General features: G+C 46.7%; 1 protein-coding gene across 1 annotated transcript in view; it reads right to left on the bottom strand.

Moving 5' to 3' along the window:
* The window catches only part of LOC120846926 (trypsin-7-like), a 37,724-nt gene extending 35,797 nt beyond the window's left edge, over positions 1-1,927 (bottom strand). The window contains exon 1 of the mRNA XM_042288051.1: positions 1,696-1,927. Coding sequence (XP_042143985.1) covers positions 1,696-1,927 — 232 coding nt within the window. The remainder of the gene's footprint in view (positions 1-1,695) is intronic.
* Between the last annotated feature and the right edge of the window lie 15,732 nt (positions 1,928-17,659).

Here is a 17,659-nt window from a genome sequence, read left to right as displayed (position 1 = left end):
CCACTATGGACAGTATCCAAGTTATCAAAGTACTCAACTTATTCTTGAGTATCAAAAAAAAAAAAAAAAAACTTGCCATGATTACATAAGTTAAATGCAATCCCTTCCCAACGTTCTGGCAAATTTTACAGTGTCTAAGATATTATTATATCTATAAAAAATATATATTTTGGAGGCACCTCGCGCAAATTTTTGAGAAACAGCGAAGTTCAAACGAGTACAATTTCAATATACAACAAAGTACAAGGTTTACCATACGACTGATTACCTCATCCTTATTTTATCTTTAAAGTGACTTAGTTTTTTTTTTCTTTGGCACACACTGCGTTAAGGCGGTAATTGCACAGGGCGTAAAAGTTAAGAGTAAATACGCCGCGTGGAGACAGATAAGTGAACTGTAAAGCGACTGTCGCAAATTACTGACCATGAGTGTCAAAATTGACGTAACTTCGTGACCCGATTTCACCTGACATATAACGACTGGCTTTTTAGATGTAAACATACATTTATTCTTTAGCAAACATATATTTTTTAATATTTTTAGAACGCAGTCAGTTTTATGCTATATCAGTATGTTTTATTTGTAATTCATTATATAGAACATCTAGAAATAAAAAGAAATCTATAAACGTGCAATAAGAAAAAAAAAACGAACTCGATTACTAAATTACTTGTAACGCCGAATTAGAGCGCAGCTCTTGAGGAGGAGGGGAAGGTAAGGAGAAGAAGCTATGCCCATCCTCCTCTCCTGCTCGCACCCCATTTAGGGAAAAGGTTTCCCCGCTAAATTTAGCAGAAAACATTCCCCGCTAAATTCTGCGGTGAAAATTTTCCGCTAAATATAACAGGAAATTTTTTCCGCTAAACTTAGCGGGGAAAAGTTTCTGTTAAATTTAGCGGGGAAAATTTTCCGCTAGATTTACCGGGAAAATTTTTCCGCTAAATTTAGGTGGTAAGTTTTTCCGCTAAATTTAGCGGGGAAAATGTTACGCTAAATTTAGCTGAAAAAATTTCTGCTAAATTTAGCGAGAAATTTTTTCCGCTAAATTTAGCGGGGACAATTTTTTCCTATATTTAGCGGGGAAATTTACCCACCCTGCACCGCGCGGCAACGCCGACGCCGTCGCCGACGGCGACTGCGACGGCGACACCGACGCCGACGCCGCTCAAGCCGGGAATGGGTGCTGTGCTCTAAATGCTGTGGCCAGACGAAGTAGTCTGGCCGTAGAGACTGATACGAAATTACCAGACGGATAATATGCTTGTGTGTGTCTAAATCTTGGTGCAATCTTTTGTGTAGACACTCGCGTGTTACGACTTAGGAACAAGAGCGCCATTTGTTGTCGCTAGGGTCACATGGTCGCCTACGCTAGCCAATAGGAGTGAGACGCCACCCGCGAGTGACCCCTTTTGCAGTGGTGACACTAGTGCACTCTAAAAAAACAACAAAAAACCTTGCCATCTGCGTTCACACAAAAGCATGAAGGAGCCGATCACTGTAAGTTATGAAAGGATCTCGGCGATCGAAGAGGCTAAAAACAAATTTAAGCCTAAAAACGACACCTTGCACTGTCATAAAGTCTTGAATCTTGGCTCTTCGAAATGCTTTGCTAGAAATTTGACGCTCATACCTTGCCTTCACGTTTCAGGATTTCACCAAAATATCTTCTATAGGTTAAAAAAAAAAAGACCAACATTTCGTGAGTCCCCATCCGCTTGCGGTGCAGATCTTGCCATCGAATTCCTGGTTTTTTGTTGGAAGACAGATGGGCATCACAGCGCTCCCGGCACCGCTGAAGTCCAGTGGCGTCTTCAGCTTCAGAAGCGCGTAGTCGTAGGTCGCAGCCTTCCTGTCCCAGTTGGGATGAATCGTCACCTGCACTTTCAAAATAATATTTTTAAAAACGTGCTTTTGTAAGGCAGTCATTGAACATAGCAACGCTATATATAAATCATTCTAAAAGTCTGCAGTGTCCACTTTCCCCCAATGCGGCGAACAAGTGATCGAGCCTTCAAATAAGGATGGATCCACACCAGCCCGCAAAACGTCGTCCGTAATAATGCGGAGAACAGAACCATTTTTAGGGGCGAAAGGGGTATTCACGCGAGGGAGGAATCCCCGGGATTTCTCCCTCGTGTGAATACCCCTTTAGGGGCTAGCCATGTCCGTGTGTCCGTCCGCCGCCGGGTGCACGTGCTCCTGCTCGTGAGCTCACGCGCTCACGTGCTCACGAGCACGTGAGCACGTGCTTCCGTGCACGTGTAGGACAAAAAAAAAAAAAAAAAACCCGCATCTCCACGTGGTGAATGATGTTGATTGGGGCGAAGCTCTGGTGGTGCTTGTCTGCGTAGACGCTGAGCCGCAGCATACCGAGCCATTCGTTCGTTTTCATCCATGTCAGAAAGAGAATGTGTGGTATGGAACGTGGTTATATAGGTCCGGTAGCTCTCAAGTTTTGAGCAGCGCTCCAGGCGAGCAAAATAGAATATTTGGCTGGCGTTCCGAACGTGCGTCATTACCCTCCCCACTACAGTTTTTTATACTGCGTTCTATTATAACTTGTAAGTGCCACCATAGCGGAGGCTACAAGAGCGAGCTTCGAGCTTTCCATGCCCCTGACAAGCACGTGCCCTCGCACAGTGCGGGCATCATTCAGGGGAACATGCTTTTGCAAGTAGCTGCAACTTCGCTATCACGCAAAAAGAAACATACGGGCTCACGGAAGCTATGAAAGAAAGCAATAGTAAAATAATAAAGCTGAAAGGAATGTTTAATGGGACGCTGAGGCCGCGAGCTGGGCGTAATTCTTTTTTATTTTATTTTTTATACGTTTTGTTATTGCACGTTTACAGATGCTGACAGATGCTTGCATTCGAACGTGGCACGTGCAAAATCGAACGTTACAGCGCCGCCTGAATGGTGCTGCCAGCATAACAAGGTCGCGCCTTGCCCAATAAACGGCTCTGGCCTTGACGCGCGCGCGCCCCCTGCCCGAATGCAACGGGTCTAAACGCGCTTGAGCATTTGACCGCAGCGTGACATGAATGAAAACGAACGAAAGGCTCGGCATGCTGCGGCTCAGCGTCTACGCAGACAAGCACCACCAGAGCTTCGCCCCCTTCAACATCATTCACCACGTAAAGATGCGTTTTTTTATTTTTTTTTTTTATTTTTATGTAGCTTTCGCAGACCGGATTTAAGGGAATGCGTGCGTGACCTTCTGGGCCAGCTAGAGAGAGCCAGCTAGCGCGCCGGCGACGGGTGGCTTGAGCGGGAAAGGGGAAAACGCTCGTTAGTCTCCGCGGGCGGCACAGGGACAAAAGGAACTCTCGTTGGGCAAGTCGGCGGATGGAACGCGTCTTCGACTGCCGTGTTCCCCCGCTTCCTAAAAAGTGCACCCTCGATTTCCGTCTGATGACGCCATAGAAGTGTCATTCTGTCGCCCGCAGCAATCCTGGCGGAGTCACAGCAGCGGGGCTGGATGTGACAGACGCCTGCTCCGCTGCAGGTTGCTCTCCTCCAGCCTGACAGCCCGCGGAAGCTTCTGTGGCCAAGAGGTGGGACGCCGCGACGACGGCCACATCTCGCGTTCGCTCGTGCTGTTCATCGGAATTCCCCAAAGGCCAAGACGCGTGATCCGACAGCAAAGCACTGCGGCCTTCGTGATGTTGTTTAATGCCGCGTCGGGGGCCACTTTTGAAGCGTGGGCGGAATAGGGCACTAAACACACCAGTGGAAGGCGAGTTTCGGGCAACGTAATATGGTTTCTGTTGTGTCCCGGGCTACGGGGACAGTGTGAAGTGAGCAGCCAGTCTGGTCCGAGCGTTCGGATAGACTGTTTCTTTATTAGATCGAGCCAATAGAAGAAAAGAAAGATGAAGAAGAGAAGAATGATGATAGCATCAAACTATTTACAACAATGCGAAGAAAAGGAAGTGGAAATCGGAACTAGGTGAACACAACATTCTCCCCCCTGCCATTGAATTTGGAAAATAAGAATGAAACATTGAACATAGTTAATAGAGAGAACCAAAAGAGAAGAACATTTCAAGGAAATTACAAATTAAACCGGGTCACTATACAGTACCAAAGGCATGTGAACAACAACAATTACACATATATACAACTGGCAATTTTTTTCGATGTACAATGCTAAGTTCGTTACGTTGAAACCAAGAACAATTTCGAAGGCATCGCTCAAGATAACACGACCCATTTTCAGACTTATTTACAGCACATTCATTCCAATTCTACACGTTTAGTTATTCCTGACCAGGACTATAGACGTTAACACATACTACTACATGTACTCATTTTTAACCACTCACACATACAGGTTTCATGAGATAAACTATGACAGTTCGTTCCGTTATATATAAGTTCTACTGAATCGCTCTGGTGGTCGCCGGCTGCGCTGAGACCGTCGCAGTCTTGGTATTTGGGGCGCTGGTGCTGTTGAATCTGGTTCCGCTGATCCTGGTCTCAACCGAGGTGTCGGAGCGACAGCTGTTGGTTGCCAGTCAAGATCAGTCTTGTACACGTTACTAAAAAAAGTAATCGATTACAATTACTATTACTCTTGGTTAAAAAGTGTTCGATTAGATTACTTGATTACTCGACTGCAAAAGTAATTGGACATTACTTAAAGAAGTAATCGTTACTTTTCCGATTACTTTATTGTGTGAAGACACATCTTTAGCGCTCATAACAATGAACTACTTCCAACTTATATTTCACATTTGCACAAGTATTGAAGAAGAAAAACTGGCTCCCTCTTCGTGGTCGTTGCTGCACCTTCACAATGCGGACACAAACAGAATTCGTTTGAAGACGTTTAATGATTTGGGCGTTCGCCAGTGTGTGTGTGTGTGTGGGGGGGGGGGGGGGGGGGGAAGCGGAGGGGGTTCTAGATATTGTTAAGCTTGAGCAAGGGTTGTCGCTCAAAGTTTGCGTCGCTCATTTTATTATTCACATGTGGATGAGCTCGCATGTTATACAAAAGAGCAGCAGCTCTAGGATTTGAAACGGATCATGTGTAGTATCATTAGCGGAAGAGATCGCCCCGACCACTTCTCAACTCGAAACATTGCTTGTCACAAAAACCACGTAGGGGAAATGGGGAAATATTTCAACTGCCTTTGTTATATTTTGCATCCGCTTTAGGCATTCTTCGGTTCTGGTTCTCCTACGAATGGCGAGCAGGATTTATTTTTTTATTTTATTTGTGTGTGTGTGCATGAGGGGGCTAGTTTGAACGAAGGACTCACAAAGCTACATTCCGCTTCCTCAAACTTCGCCCTGAATGGCCTTTGTCACGCACTGTGGTTCTCCTGGGGCTTCCCACTCCCAACCCCAGCTCAAAAAAAAAAAAGAAAAAAAAAAAAAAACGGGCATTCCTCAGAAACTGTACATAGATAGAGATTGACCTCGTTTCCTACAGCTCCGCAAATATCTTTCTTTATTCCGTTCGAAAAAAAAAAAAGCAAATTTTATTTTTGTCATTTCATAAAAAAAAAAGCGTGTGCCGGGGGGGGGGGGGGGGGGGGGGGTCCCATGGACAAATTGTAACGGTTACAAGTAATTTTATTACTTCAAAAAGTAATCAGATTACTCTTGTGATTACTGCCTAATAAAAGTAATCAACTGATTACAAAATTACTCCAAAAAGTAATCGATTACAATTAATTTGATTACTTGTAATGCGTACGGTACAAGTCTGGTCATGATGACTGCACATCGCCCTTTCTTTGTCGTTGGTTTTGTTTTGGAGGAGGTTTTTGGGCACAGTCACCTCCGGCTCTGGAACGGTTGCTAGCTTGGAGGCATTCCATACCTTGCCGTCCTCCAGTCGGTAGGTCCACCTTCTGACCTGCTGGGTTATGCGCGTAGGAGAACTGAAAGCTGTTCTTCCCTTAGGCACTTTTCCAGGCTTTTTCACTCTGACGAGGTCTCCCACTCTGAAGCGCGGCGTCCTAGCCGCCCGTCTTCCATCGGTATATCTCTTGCAGCGGTCTTGTCTCTGCTCTACACGCTCACGCAGTCGCCGCATCTCCTCAAACGGGTTCTTGAGGAACTCTGTGTAGGAGAGACCCAAAATGTGCAGCCTGTGTCTTGGCTTGCGACCGTGGAGCAGAAGAGCAGGAGACAACCCGGTGGTGGCGTGCGGCGTACAGCGGTAGACGAAAAGGTAGTCCAGGACTGCAGCGTGCAGTGCGCGGTTCTCGAGTGCTGCGCACTGTATGTAGGACTTGAGGGTTCTGTTGAATCTTTCCACCTGAGGGTTGGCTTGTGGGTGGTAGTTAGAGACAAGCTTGTGTTTTATTCCCCGATGAGCCAGGAAAGTTTTGAATTCCTCAGAAACAAACTGGGGCCCATTGTCGCAGACGAGACTGTCGGGATAGCCCTCGCGCGTAAACACCAGATGTAGAAAATTAGTCACCGTTTTTGTGGTGACGTTAGAGCAGAACTGAACTTCCGGCCATTTAGAGAAGTAATCCACCAACGTGATTACGTAGCGGTATGCCGGCGGCGCTCTCTCGAAAGGGCCTACTATATCGATGCCGACCTTTGACCACGGGCGATCCGGCAGAGGCACCGGTTGCAGAGGCGTGGTTGCCGTCTTCGCAGACTTGTCGGCTGTCTTGCAGATGTCACAGGCGTGAACTGCCTGCTTCACCTCCGCGTTCATGCGGGGCCACCAGTAAAGTTCGCGAAGGCGAGTTGTCGTCCTGACAATGCCAGCATGACCTTCGTGTGGCCTAGCGATCAGCGTCGCTCGCATGCTTGTTGGGATGACAAACTGCTCACCCCTTAACAGAAGGCCGTCATCCACCGATAGTGTGTCTTTCTGATCGTGGAGAATGACCTCATCTGCGGACAACGCCTTCCAGGGTGGCCACTCAGAGATGATGTAGGTCATTACTGCAGAAAGGAGCGGGTCCGCCGCAGTTTCCTCTTGTAACTGCGCTTTTGTTACGCATTCACTGTCCAGGGAGACAAATGACACAATCTCTTTGTCGAATTGTGTTCCGCCTTCGTCATCTGGTACCGGAAGCCTGGAAAGCGCGTCTGCAACCTGATTTTCACTGCCCCGCTACCTGATTTTCACTGCCTCGACTTGGAAGTTGTACTTCAGGAGACGGGTCGACCACCGCGTAATTCTGAGTGGGCGAAGGCCATTTCCTCGGGTGTTTAACAGTGCAACGAGTGCCTGGTGGTCTGTCCTCAACTTGAAGCGACGACCCCACAGGTACGTGTGCCATCTTTCACACGCCCACAAGCATGCAAGGGCTTCTCTTTCCCCCGCCGAGTACTTGCGCTCTGCCGGGGTCAGCGTACGTGATGCGAAGGCGACCGTCTGGACTTCAGTGCCGTGGAGGTGCTGAAGCACGGCTCCAAGCCCGTACGCCGAAGCATCGGTAGTCACAATGATGGGTAGGTCTGGATTGAACATCCTGAGTGTTTTTGAAGACGAAAGCAACTTCTTCACTCGAGCGAAGCTCTTGTCCGCGGCTTGGTCCCAAATAAAAGGCGTGCCCTTCCGGAGGTACTTGCGCAAAGGTTCTACCTCAGACGCAAGGTGGGGAACGAATCGTGCATAATACTCGACCATGCCCAGGAAGGACCTTAGCTGCGTCAGGTCTGTTGGGATCGGAGCAGCTTGAAGAGCATCCACTTTTTGTTGCAAAGGAGCGATCCCGGCGCCGCTGACTTTATGTCCCAGAAAAGAGAGTTCTGGGACGCCGAAGACACACTTGTTGTTAAGCTTGAGCCCTGCGTCCGAAATGCGTTGAAGGACCTCCTGCAGACGTTCCAGATGTTCTTGTTGAGTCTTGCCAAAGACGACAACGTCGTCAAGGTAAAACAGTACGCCTTGACAGCCATGCAGGATTTTGGACATCATCTGCTGGAACGTTGCCGGAGCAGAGGCTAGTCCAAAACACACTCTTTTGTAGCGGAACAGCCCTTCGTGTGTGATGAATGCTGTTATGTCACGGCTGTCTGGATGGAATGGCACTTGATGGTAAGCAGCCGCGAGGTCTAATTTTGAGAAGTGACGGGCACCGTGTAGAGCGTTCAACAGCTCTTCGATGTGAGGAAGCGGGTAACTATCAATTACAACCGCTTTGTTTGCGCTACGAAGATCAACGCACATCCGAATGGTGCCGTCTTTCTTCTGCACTACCACAATGGGCGAGACCCATTCTGAGGCATTAATGCGCTCAATCACGCCTTCTCGTTCTAGGCGTTTGACTTCTTCCGAGACGGCTTGCCGAGCCGCTTGAGGGATTCGCCTCATGCGATGTTGAACCGGTGGAACCGACGCTCGAATCTTTACCTTGCATTGGATTCCTTTCACTCGACCCAAGCCAGGGGCGAAGAGGTGATTAAAACGTGCGAGACACGCTGGAAGTGTTGGACTTTGCGTTGCCGGTGCGGATGCGGTAGGCAGAATTGCTGCCGCTTGTTTTTGTGGCATGGCACGCGCTGCCCACTCTTCTTGCAGCGCCGCAAACATGTCGTCGGGCTGGCAGGTTAGATCAGTTGTAGATGTGGAAGGTGTTGGTTGTCGACCTTCCGTGTTGTCAGTAGTCTTCTCAGATACCAAAGGAAGGTCTGGCAGTCGCGACGCTTTATCAGGCTCGTCAGCGTCGGTATAAAAGCATGTTCTAGCTGCTCCACTTATTTTAATGTCCAGTGCTACCACAGCGTCCATTCCAAGTAGTGACGTACCGTTGTCCGCTATATAAAACAGCACTTGTGCCTGTCTCGTTTTGAACGTAACTGTGGCCGTGAAAGCTCCCAACACGTTGATGGGCTCGCGGGAAAAATTCAGCAACGTGACAGGGGGTGGCACAACTTTGGCGTCGCTTGCGAACTGCTGTATAAATGTGGACTTGTCCATTACCGAAACAGACGATCCCGTATCAAACAAGAACGGCAGTGACGTCTTAAAGACTTTTACCGTAATGAAGATTCGTGATTTGCACATTCCCGTGATGTGATTCACGAGCATTGAGTCTTCGTCGTCGTCGTCATCCGACAGAATCTGTTCGACTTTTTTGTGCCGCGGCCGTTGTGAATAGCCCTGGGGCGTGCTTCTGCAGACACCGCCGAAGTGACCACGACGACCACACTTGTAACAGTAAAGATTCCGGGCTGGGCACGTGTCGTAACTCTGGCAGCGTTCCAACCCGTGTCCGCAGTTCGCACACGTTCGTCCATAAATTCTCTGATCGTTACGCCTTGGGGGTTGGTCTTGCCACGAGTTAGGCGAAGATGTGAATTGGACCGACCTACGACCTGGCTGTCCAGACCGTCGTGGTCCACCTCCAGACGATTGTTTTCGGCCGGTACCGCCACAGGTGGCGCAGGGCGAAATAGCTGGCGCGCGTGCGTCGCGCGTGCTTCGAGATGTCGATCTTCGGCTCTCAGCACGTTCACTCCTTGCGGGAGAGCGAGAACTGCACCGACGGGAAGACTCTCGAGGTGATGAGTTTCTTGAAGACGGTGGTGGTGTATGATTCCGTCTCAAGCTCCTTTCTGTCGACGATCCTGCTTCGAAGCCCGCACTTCCGGTGGAAACGTTGCAAGTCGATAGAGAGTTCGGTGAAGGCGTCGATGCCGTTGTCCATTCCCGAACTTCACGTCGTGCACGTTCAATGTTGAGAAGCGTCTGAAGGACCACGTCGAATGGAAGAGCGGCATCTAGAACCATTCGCTCTTGCATTTCAGACGACGCGACGCCGATCATGAACTGTTTCCTGACCTCTGCTTGCGTTTGGTCTCCAAAACTTGCCGGAATCGCTAAGGCTCGCAGCGCCGACAGAAAGTCCTTGAGGGACTCACCCTCTTGTTGCTTCCGAAGGTGAAATTGCAGCTGTTGCAGAGTCACGTTGACGGGTTGAGTGAACTCCGCTTCCAGGAGTTCCACCGTCTCTTTGTAGATGTCTCTCGCCGGTGGACGGCGAGTTTGTTCGCCGCTTGCTGCTGCCGACGTTGCTGGCGCCGTTGCAACAGCACTCTCGGGCGTTGGTAATGAGTCGAATATCTGTTGGCCTGCTTCGCCGAGACAGTTTAACAGCATGGCCTGCCGACGTTCGGCGTCGTAATCTCGAGCGACAGTGGCCAGAAGATATCGCTCAAAAATGCGTATCCAACGTTTACATGGAATGGGCGGAGTACCCGGTTTCGCCAAGAACTCTGGTGGAAGTCTGCCGCCGGACGTCGCCATCATGGGATGATGACCTTCTGCTTGCGAGGGAGGCCGTTCTATAGCACAGCCATCTTGAATGTGGCTGGGGACGACCGAAGGACGCGGCTGGACGAACAGAATAATTCGCCGAGAACCAGCCGACGAAACCAAGGGCGCAGCCGATGTCTTGCCGGTGAAGACAATCGGGTCCAGGAACTCCTCGTCGCCAGAAATGTATGTTGTGTCCCGGGCTACAAGGACACTTGATGTTGTGGAGTTTGATGCTATCAGCATACTTCTCTTCTTCATCTTTCTTTTTCCTCTATTGGCTCGATCTAATAAAAAAAACAGTCTATCAGAACGCTCGGACCAGACTGGCTGCTCACTTCACAGTGTCCCCGTAGCCCGGGACACAACATACATTTCTGGCGACGAGGAGTTCCTGGACCCGATTGTCTTCACCGACAAGGCATCGGCTGCGCCTTGGTTTCGTCGGCTGGTTCTCGGCGAATTATTCTGTTCGTCCAGCCGCGTCCTTCGGTCGTCCCCAGCCACATTCAAGATGGCTGTGCTATAGAACGGCCTCCCTCGCAAGCAGACATCCCATCCTCGTCGCCAGAAATGTATGTTGTGTCCCGGGCTACGGGGACACTGTGAAGTGAGCAGCCAGTCTGGTCCGAGCGTTCTGATAGACTGTTTTTTTATTAGATCGAGCCAATAGAAGAAAAGAAAGATGAAGAAGAGAAGATTGATGATAGCATCAAACTATTTACAACAATGCGAAGAAAATGAAGTGGAAATCGAAACTAGGTGAACACAACAGTTTCCTCTTACGTCCGAAAGCTCCAGTCTTCTTTCATGAGGATCTTGTTTGCCGAGATCGTACTCTCCAACCTTGACCCTGTAGGTGGAGGGTGATAGGTTGCTGAAATAAAAGGAAAAAAAAGAAACGCAACGTAGACTACTCTGTTATGGGAACAACTGCCGTTAACATACGACAGGTAGGCCACAGACATTGCGGTTTGAACCGAAAAACACCGATAAACATCCGTCAGCGTACAAAAACTCAAAATGTGTTGACACCAAAAAACTCCAATGGACAACACATCGAAGTAAACTTCGAAGTAGACATCGAAGTAAACCCAAGCAAGTTTCCGACTGTACACCTACCGAATTCTGACGTATAGGCCGAGCCGCTCACCACGCTCGAGCGTTCGCCAGTGCCAAACGCGACGCCAATAACCAAGCGTCTGCGTGTAAACAAACGCCGAACACTGTCCACCGACATGGCGAACGTGGCATGCCGGAATGAAAAAGGCACTTACGTGGGACCGCCCTAGGCTAAAAACTCGCGCTCTTTTGCTTCCGTTTATCCTAAGAAGCATCCGTCGTGCTTCTATAATTCGCGAAAAACAGTCTTGCAGGCGCTCTCCGTGGCGCGTTTCTTCCCTCTACGACGGGCCTTGTCCATTGGTCATACAAGAAACTGTCTGCGGACAATCTCGAAACATGCGTACGTAGGAAGGGAGCCTGCTTCGAGGCTGCTTGATTCATTTCCACAGACAATTTTTCCAACGTGACTGCCGGGAATGTGGAGCGCAAGTTCGTCTACGTCTTTTGCAGAGGTTGTGGTGACGTCAAAAGGCCGAGCTCTGATTAGGTGTGACTTAAGGATAGTGGGTAGACCTAAAGGCAGCTTGCCGTTGAGGTCTACCCACTATCCTTCCCATCAGAGCCAATCAGAACTCGACGTCGTTCTGACGTCAGCACAACCCCTGCAAAAAGGAGCAGACGAAGCAGAATGTTTGCTTGAAAAAAACAAGGTGATCGAGTTATCAAAATTGATACCGAAGATGACTTGGACAAAATGTGCTGAGGGATTTCACCTAAAGTATACATTGGCTTATCTTTCTTTGCTTTATGGCAAGGTCGGTGGAAACGAAACGATACTACGATAACACGTCGTTTGTTGAATATTTGCAGGGTTGTCAGGCCTTAATTAAGGGCATCCTCTCCTTATTTCACTTAAATGCAAGAAGCATGAGAAACAAAAGCGATGACAGTGATGTGTACCTGGGCTCCCTAGATTTTAGGTTTGATGTGCTGGCTTTTACTGAAACTTTGTATACTTCTAGAAATGACGTGGTTAATTTTGATGGCTACATATATGAAGGAAGGTATCGAGAGAACAAAAGTGGGGAAGGAATAGCGCTTTATTTCCCGGACAATATCGCCTTTGACGCAGTCTTGGGTAAGTTACTTTTAAAAAGTAATTCGTTACAGTTACAGTTAATTTCAGAAAACAGTAGTGAAGTTACCGTTACAGTTACCGCATCAAAAGAGTAACTCGTTACAGTTACTTTTAAAAAGTAACGGCGTTACTTTTCAGTTACTTTTCTAGAACACGACCAATTTAGGTAATACTCGAAAACGCCCCTCATCAATTTTTATTAAATAAAAGTAAAAAGTACGCTTTTTACTTCATATTGTATCATAGCAGCAGTTGCTTATCAAAATTAGTGACTAAAAGTTTCTCTCGTTTGATGGCGAACACGTCCCTGCCCTTGCTGAACGGACCCCGCGCAACCATGAGCAACGAACAAACCCCGCGCAAACAGCAGTAAATTTTGCCTCGACTGTTCACACCATGTCGGAGCAGTGGCGCAAATCCAAATACGAAACATTCGCAGTGCCCTTCATGTGTATTGTTGTTTCACGATAGATCCACCCGATTAAAAAGCGTTTGCGCAGAAAAAAGTACAACCGCAGCACAGATAGTGCTTCAAGATACTAAGATATAAGTGTTCAGTCATAAAGCACACGCGCGTGCGTAAAGATAACTAGATATTGTTTTCATCACATCAACACGTGGCTATATTCGGGTCGTGACTAGCGAGAAAGAATTTATTTACAAGTTTGTGCATGGCCAACTTGACACTCGAAATGTCGGAACAGAAAATTTGGAAAGTACAAGAATAGCTACACAGGGGGGGGGGGGGGGGGGGGGGGGTATTCGTTTAATCATGTTATTCATAAAAAAACTGGAAAGTAACGACCAAAGTAACGTCATTACTTTCATTGTTACCTCAGAAAAAAGTAATAGAACTACAGTTACAAGTTATATTTTTAAAAAGTAACTTGTTACAGTTAGAAGTTACCAAAAAAGTAACGAAGTTACAGTAACGCGTTACTATTCAAGACTGCTTTAACGTTATGCCTGAGCTATCGGTATTGAACGCTCATTGCGAATCTCTCGTTGTAAAATGCTGTGGCACTGTCATAGCCCTTGTTTATCGTCCGCCTTCTGGTTCAATTAATGACTTTGTGCTTTATATGGATGACCTCATTGATAGAATTTCGTTTTTAAACTTGCCTATGGTTGTCATTGGAGATATGAATATTGATCTATTATGCGTTAGCCCAGCGTGTCGACAGTTTCTTGATGTGATTGAATCCTACAACTGTAAAAATGTGATTGATGTACCAACAAGAATTACACAAAAAACTGAAACGGTGATTGATCTAAGTGTTATTAGTTCACAAGTGAATAATGTAATCTCTGGTGTTTTATTGTGTGACCTAAATGACCACCTGCCTATATTTTCTGTATTACCATGTTCCACATCTAGAAAGTGTCCAAAAACTTAAATCTTGTATAGATCTATCAACAACGAGAAAATTAGTTCATTTTGCCTACTTATGTCCGACATAAACTGGGATGATGTAGGTCATGAACAAAACCTGAGTCAAGCTAATGACATCTTTTTACAAAAGCTGCTCGATTGTTACGACTTATCATATCCGCTGCAGAAATTACGAACGCACAAGAAGGCAAAGAAGCCCTGGATAACGCAAGCGCTCTATAAACGGATTAGTGACCATAACATGTTATACGGCAAATTCATTGAGAGCAGAGAGAAATGTGTTCTGGCAGGGTACAAAATGGTGAGAAATAAGGTTAATTATGAGATTAAGAAAGCACGACTAGAATATTACAAGCATAAGTTTTGAGAATTCAAAGCAATCCGAAGAAGATTTAGGATACAGTATCAAGCCTTAGCTCGAAAGATGTACATAGATTTCCGGACCAATTACCAATTGACGGTGTCCTGTTCTCTGGTGAATCATTAACAAATAAGCTTAATTCCCACTTTGTAGCCTCTGGTGCATCACCATTCTCGATGGACCACGATGGATCGGAACCTTATACGTAAGCAAAAATGTACACCCGACAGCGATATGAAGGTGAACGCCGGAAAGTCGACCGGTGCGTGCTATCAGCGCCATGACGCGGCTACCGTCGCTTTCTTATCGCTCGCTTCGGCGAGATTAAGCGCTTGGATCGAGCGCTGTTCTCAGCTCTGCTGATACTCCCCGCAGAAAGCGTGGAAGTGGGCATTGATTTCGGCATCGCTTTTTTGTGGGCGCCGTGCCTGATTGCCGGCAAGTGATTTGCACATTGCACTTGAACTAGGGTGGACGTTGTTGGGCATGGATTATCAGTGACTCAACCGCTTTTTCTATTTATGAGCAAACGCTAATAACTGCGAACGCTAATAACTATTCTTTTTAAGAAACAAAAAGTATAAGTTACTTTTTGATTTGTTCCGCAGCCTTCCGGTTCAGCACATATCACAACAAAAAACTACTAAATCATATTGTCTACCAATAGCGTCTGAAACGCTCCTTCCCCAATCCTCGCGCTTTCTGCGAGGTGTAGCAGCAGAGCTGTGAACAGCGCTCGATCTAAGCGCTTAATCTCGGCGAAGCGCGCGACAAGAAAGCGAGCCGCCACGGCAGCCGCGTCATGGCGCTGATAGCACGCACTGGTCGATGGTCCGGCGTTCACCTTCATATCACCGGCGGGTGTACCTACTTCAATTTTTCTTTCTCCTACATGTGAGGAGGAAATATTTGCTATGATCAATGCTTTGGCTAACAGTACCGGAGCTGGCCAGGCTGAAATAAAAGCTGAACCGATTGAAGCGGTGTCTAATTTAATTTCAGTGCCTCTTGCCCACATTTTTAACGCCGTATTAAGCAAAGCCATTTTCCCAGAGAGAATGAAAATGGCTAGGGCCTGCGTGTTGCATAAAGGGAGAGCACTAAATAATCTAAATAATTATCGACCAATATCGGTTTTTACCATTGTTCTCAAAAATATAGAGCGACTTATAAGCGCAAAACTCACCAACTTCCTTACGGCCAATACTCTGCACGTAAACCAGCAAAATCGGTTTCAAAAGGACAAATCAACCGAAATGGCGTTATTGAAAGTAATAGATAAGATAATCAGCAATATAGAAAATAAAATGTTTGCACTAGGAATTTTCTTAGATTTTAGAAAAGCTTTTGACTCGATCAAGCATGATATTCTTTAAAAAAAATTGCCAAAATACAGTATAAAAGGCACGGCGTCGGAGCTAATTCGAAATTACCTAACGGAACAATCACAGTGTACGGTAATAGAAGGCATGCAGTCCAGGCTTGAAACTATTGAGTATGGTGCACGTCAGGGATCTATTTTAGGTCCCGTGTTATTTATTCTCTAAATAAACGACATTCTTAATCTGCCACAAACACCCGATATTATCACGTACGCAGGCGATACAAATGTTTTTTTTTCACATTTGCACTTGATGGAACTACTATTCTTGACGAATGAGTAGCTAAACAATTTATCACTATGGTTGCGGTCTAATGAACTTCAGCTTAACACTGGTAAAACAAAATGTATTCTTTTTAAATCAAGAAATAAACCGGTTAGTTATGACATGAGTATCACATTTGAGGGAACTATTATCAAAAATCTAAGCTCACATAAATTTCTTTGTGTCTGGTTCGAGGAGAGATTGACTTGGTCGCGCCATGTTGAACACCTCTGCTCAAAACTTTGCTAATCTATTGGCATATTACGCAGGCTTAGATTGCGTCTTCCATGTTGGTTAAAACGTCAAATGTATTACGCATTGTTATACTCTCACCTAAACTACTGTCTGCTTATCTGGGGTAAAACAGCAACAATGAATCTTACCAGGGTACTTGTCCTACAAAAACAAGCGATTCGATGCATAGACTATTTAGATTTTTGCGTTCACACCGCTCTTTCTTTCTCCAAACACAAGGTTTTTACAATTCAGCAATATTATAACTTTAATTAGCCTTATTAATTTAGAAAGAGATAAAAAACAGCGAGTCTTCGTCTCTACATATGTAACCAAAATACATTACGACATAAATTTACTGCATGAGTTATTCCTTCAGGAGAGAATTTGCACAAATTAAGGGTCACAGAAATTGAGCCTTTTGATTCCAAAATTTTTTCAACAGATTTTCAGAGGTATTAGATTTTATAAATTGCTGTTCTTTTTTGCGGAGCTTCAAAAAGGAAATAAAAGAGTACATTCTTACGCTCTTGGGTTAAATATTGGCCACTGCTTCACGCTCTCCAGATTCAGATGATTAATATTTTATGCGTTCATTTATGACTTGACTTAAGGCAAATCATCGCAGTTTGTGTTTGGTTTGTGTTTAGTTTGTGATTTTGTTTGTGTTTAATTTATGTTAAAACAGTCTCTGTAGAATAATTTTCCGCTTAAATTTTAAATGTATGACCTCTACACTGCTGCTGCGACTGCTGTAACGTCGAAAAAGGGAATGGAGCCTCGTCAGGTAGCTTCGGCAACTTTTGCTCCTCCCTCCCCGACATTTCGTATGTCAAATAAACTTCAGTTCAATTCAATTCAACTTGCGCTCTACATAGGGTTCTTCCACGACTGCACGATCTGCTGGTTCGAAAATCTCGCCGAAACCCGCCACGGAATACACGTTGCCGGCATTTGTCTCTGCTACGCTTGTGGGGATTCCTGTGGTCTCCCTTCCCCGATGGCTGTGATAACGGCCGCGGGTCGGAACACTCGGCCTCCTTCGCCGTGAGCTCCGACCTGCTCGTGACGCGGAGGGCCGCCTGGCTTGGGGGGCCCTCCTGTCTCTCTCTTTCTCTTTCTCGGGGGGACCGATTTCCGTTCCCCCGCTCGGATGCGGATCACCGCTGACAGGCGAGGAGGTTTCGCCTCTTGTTTTCCCGCTTTGGGGAAAGGGACTCGTCCGGGTGACCGCGAAAGAGATAGGACGTGTGTCGGCGACTTCTCCGATGCTTCCCTGTCTTGGCTCTCCGGAACCCCGCATCTGCCCAGGTAAGGACCTTTTCTAACCTTGCCGGCGCGGGGGGCATTTTGGATGGGGACATTGTAGTTTATATAGAAGAGTGTTCTAATAAATGCTCTTCGACTCTGTCCTTACTCTGGTACGTGTGTCTTCTCTTCCGCTATATTCGAGAGAGTGAGACAAGGTAGACGATCATTGGCACCGACGGAGGAAATTAATCGAACCGACCCGCGGTAATGTAGCCCTAAACGTCGTCTATATTGCCGCGGAGATGTGGGGATCGCGCTACTAGGTTT

This window comes from Ixodes scapularis, unplaced genomic scaffold (genome assembly GCF_016920785.2).
Source record: "Ixodes scapularis isolate PalLabHiFi unplaced genomic scaffold, ASM1692078v2 ptg001029l_1___fragment_2___debris__unscaffolded, whole genome shotgun sequence".
Lineage (NCBI taxonomy): Eukaryota > Metazoa > Arthropoda > Arachnida > Ixodida > Ixodidae > Ixodes > Ixodes scapularis.
This window is presented reverse-complemented; position numbering and strand designations above follow the sequence as displayed.